At 39.2% G+C, this 4,329-nt stretch overlaps 1 protein-coding gene across 3 annotated transcripts in view; it reads left to right on the forward strand.

The window, feature by feature from the left end:
* The window catches only part of LOC109974260 (cGMP-inhibited 3',5'-cyclic phosphodiesterase A-like), a 75,377-nt gene that overhangs the window by 54,089 nt on the left and 16,959 nt on the right, over positions 1–4,329 (forward strand). For all 3 annotated transcript variants that reach the window (XM_020624374.1, XM_020624384.1, XM_020624392.1), the window contains exon 4: positions 1,527–1,684. In XM_020624374.1, coding sequence (XP_020480030.1) covers positions 1,527–1,684 — 158 coding nt within the window. The remainder of the gene's footprint in view (positions 1–1,526; positions 1,685–4,329) is intronic.

Here is a 4,329-nt window from a genome sequence, read left to right on the forward strand (position 1 = left end):
CACATACACACACCAGAGGTGTGTATGGTGCTGTAAAACTAAATGTTTCCCTGAACACAGCTGGTGCCATGTTGTTTAGAACATGTTTTGTATTTAGTGTTCCAAAGCAACTCTCTGGACAGGTTACACAGGAACTTGAGAAGATAAAGAAATGGTGTGACAGTAATATACTATCTCTGAATTTGGATAAAACTAACCAGAGAAAGAAAGCAAGCCTCTCTATCTGCAGTGAGAGCTAGAGAGGGAGTGAAAGCCTGTACATTTTTAACTGAGAACAAAATAGAACCCAGAGTAAAACAAGCACTACAAAAAATTAAAAAGGAAATGGGAAATTTGAGGAGACAACTGCTACTATGTAGCAAAAATTCACTTATAAAACGTGAATTTTACGTCCCTTATTGGTATCAAATTCTGTGATCAACGGCACTCATTTACTTCCCCTCAAATGAGTCTATGTGCTTGTTAACTGTTACATGTGACAGAGAACAAATCAGCACATCATTCAAACACACAAAAGAAAAGTGTTTTATTATCCTTACTGTTTTGAATCCAATTTAAAACGTTGAGAGTGGGCAGTTCCACACATCAACTTCAATTTGGCATAAGTTCAGTGTGCAGGAGTTTATGTTTAAACAAAGGTTCCTGGCTCACCTGTTTCTGGTCGACCTAGTTGATGTGGGACACGGCAACACAGCTCAACAGTGAATGAGCTAAAAACATTCTCACACGACCTCTAGTAACATGTCGTGTCTTAAACATAAGAACATATTATGGCTAAGGCTACAGTTATACACGTCATAATAATAATATTAAACACCCTGTCTGCTGACAGTCATCAACTCTTCTCTCTAGTTATCCTTGACCAGATGTACCCTGTAGAAACTCATAAGCATGACTAAGCATTTAACAGTCTAACTAGACATCCTATCTCCACTAAACATTTCTAATACATAAAGTATCTATCCAATATCTATCTGACTAAAAATACCTAACACCACTGAGAATCCCAGAGAAAGAGCAGAGAAACGAAAGCAGAATGAAACAACAGAGACTGACAGAGAAAATGAGAAGCAGAAAGACAGACTCCCTGTATCTGTGCAATGCAATACTGACGTTACATCTAATAATGAACCATGTGGAGCATTACTGGAGCAGCTGCCTGCCGGTATCCTCAATTCACCGACGACCACAATGTTGATTCTCTTTGAATCCAGTGAAGAAAAACTAAAGAAAAGCCTCCAGTCATTTAAATTTTTCTGGTTGTATCACCTATATCGTTAGTTTCAGCTTGGGCCGATGCAGGAAAAACAACCGCCTCATCTAGATGATCCATTTGACTGGAGACAAAACAAATAAGCCTTTATATCATCTTACAGGTGGGAATACTTGTAGAGCTTTTATCTAAATCCAAGCGCAGTTATGGTTGTGCTTTTTGACTGTTGCAGTGAATCTTGGGTGAAGATTTGAATAGTTCCTAAAGGAGCGATGAGACGTTTTTCCAGTACTGTTTATGTGTGTGATTGCAGCGCCTGAGGCGAAGTCTTCACCCTAGTCTTTTAAGGAGGCTCTCTTCCACGTGGACCACCACCACCTCCGCCACAGGCCTGCCCACCATTGAGCCCGGGCCCGTCCGAAGGGACCGCAGTGCCAGCAGCAAACCTTACCATGAAACGCTCATCTGCAGGTACCCGAGCTACAGATGAATGACTTGTTTTTCTGTTATTTTCTCTTTCAACATATACTGTACCTCTTCTGTCCACAGATCTATGCTGGGTTTTTTTTTTTGGCTGTAGATTTATCCAATTCAGTTCCATTGCTTTATTGTTTGCTCTCCGTTTATTTTGTCCTTCTCAGAAAGAGATCCATGTAAAATGTTTGCTATGCTTCAATCAAAGACATATGATTTTATGTTTCATTATATTAAGTAGGACATATTGTGCGACACTGTGCATTCTGTTTATAGAATAGTGACCTAACACTTCGTTTCCATGTCTAAACTTTGGTTCATTCTCCTCAGTTCAATATACCACAGTGTTGTGTTGCCCATAGTTTCAATAGATCTGGTTATTATACCACCAGGTAGAACAGCTACACTGACCGCTGTATTTGAACTGAAAGAATTGAGTCCTGTTTTTTTTTTTTACTCTCAGTGATGCCTTGCTAAAAGAGATGTTAGTGTGTAGAGGGTGACAGGCTCTGCTATTTGGCTCTGGGGGATTTTGAACGTGGAAGTGGAACGTTACGTCACACTTAACAAGAGCACAGGTATACATGACAGTGGTACAAATGCTTTAAGGAGGACTCGTATAACGGTTGCCACAGAATGAGGTTCATTCCCAGCAGTCTGGCTGTAAAGACGTCAGTGAGAGTGAGCAATAATGGTGCAGCAGTTTGGGACAGGATGTCTGTGCAACGGGAACTAGAATGGAAATATGCCCCACAGGCAAACACATTAACCTGAATAACTAAGACACACATCAACTCTCAGCACGTTACTGTTGAAGACAGCACGAAACTCAGACTCACTGATGTGGATGATGTGTTGAGGTGTGTTTGTGTGCATGGGTTTGTGTCTGGATGCAGTTTGTTTTGCAACAGCTCTAGAGAAACCTGACCTGATAGTCTCATAGATTTCAGACTAGGCTAATAAAGATCAGTAGAAACAACAACAGGCACATATTGTGACTGTTTCTGCGCTTTTGTTTGTTTTGCTAGTAAATCGCATTAATGCATTAAGTCTGAATATACGCAAAACCGTAATTTAATAGAATGGTTATGATTACGAAGTGAACTCTTTCAGTGTAATTTACTGTGATCTGTGAGGACATTGCATTCCTTTATAATTACTTTGTTATTACTGTGACATTATGTTTGGATTATCTGAGCTCAGGGGAAATGTTTTTAAAATAAATTTCAAAGGGGTGAAAACTGAAGAGTCAACTTGAAGGTTTTCAGCTGTGTATGTTTGTGTGTACTTGAATATGAGTTATCATCTAACTGAATACTGTGTTGTGGATGTGCAAGGAGCAGCAGACAGTGCATGTTCCCTGTCCTTAAATATTCACTGTGTCTAAACACGAAAGAGTCTCTTTATACTTCATCTGTCTTATTCAGTTTCTCCCATGTGAAGTTTATGTCACGGGCATGAGAGTTTTCTGATGGAGGACTAGAGATTAAAATCAGCTCATTCATGTGATTACTGGACCAATCAGCAAATCTTTAGGTAAAAATTAACTCACTGCATTCACACACTCACTGAAACTTAACAGTTGTTAAAACGGGGTTTTTAAATGTAAAATGAGGCATGACTCTACAACTGCATGGCTGTTTTGTACCATATCATTTAAAAACTAATTTTAGGTGGAAAATTTTGGACAAATTTGATGTTTCCTGCCGTTTTTCGGTTTGGAAATTAGAAGTGAAGGAGACACATCACAGGGTAGCAAATGGCGTATTTGTCCAGTTAAGTGTACAAAGTGTTGATGACTAACTGAAGGAGATACTGTCTCATTGTGCTGAGCGTAGCTGATATATACTCTTGCACAGCATGCTTAAGGTGGTTCAGCCGTGTTGCTGCCAGTGAAGTATTCTTGTTGTGAGATTTGTGTCATGCAACTATTCATTTATCATGGCTGTACTGTAAAACTGAACCGTAGAAGTGAAATGTACAAATGTGGCTTTTGTCTTCCAAGGTTGAAGCCAAGCTGCTTGGCGAAGCATGCTTCTGTAACAGTGCCTCAGCTGGAAGTAACTAGAAACTCTGACAGTATTTGTTGAGTTTGTGCCCACTCCTGGTTTTATATTCAGATGTTAAGTGCAGTAATATTTCCATGACTTTTAAACTTATTGATCTTATGGTCTTGTATGTTGTTTCGAATTAGTAACCACATAAATAAAATAAAACGTTTGTCTGTGGGTGCATATCATCTGGGCTGAACTTCAGTGTGCCTATTGAGTATGACCAATGAGAATGCACACCATTTACAGATTCTGCTTCCCAGAACACATCTGCCCTTTGAAAGGTAGAAATGCTTTTGCTCTTTATCACATGTGACATTCTCACACTAATGATACAGTTTAAGGTGAGTTAGCACTTATAACTAACTAATGGTTTGGTTTTCTTTGATTGTCCAAATATTTTGCATTACACTGCCATGATGTCGTCAATAACCGACACAATAACAATGGAGGACATACAGTAGAAGGTACTGAAGGACTTTGGTTCTTCTTACCATTGCTAACTCTGAGAGACGAAACAGTCCAAGTAACTTCAAAACAGTGCTGATTTATTCAAAGGATCACAGGTAAAATTAACATTACACGCTCAGG

Source organism: Monopterus albus, unplaced genomic scaffold (assembly GCF_001952655.1).
Source record: "Monopterus albus unplaced genomic scaffold, M_albus_1.0 scaffold7.1, whole genome shotgun sequence".
In the NCBI taxonomy this organism is placed as follows: Eukaryota; Metazoa; Chordata; class Actinopteri; order Synbranchiformes; family Synbranchidae; genus Monopterus; species Monopterus albus.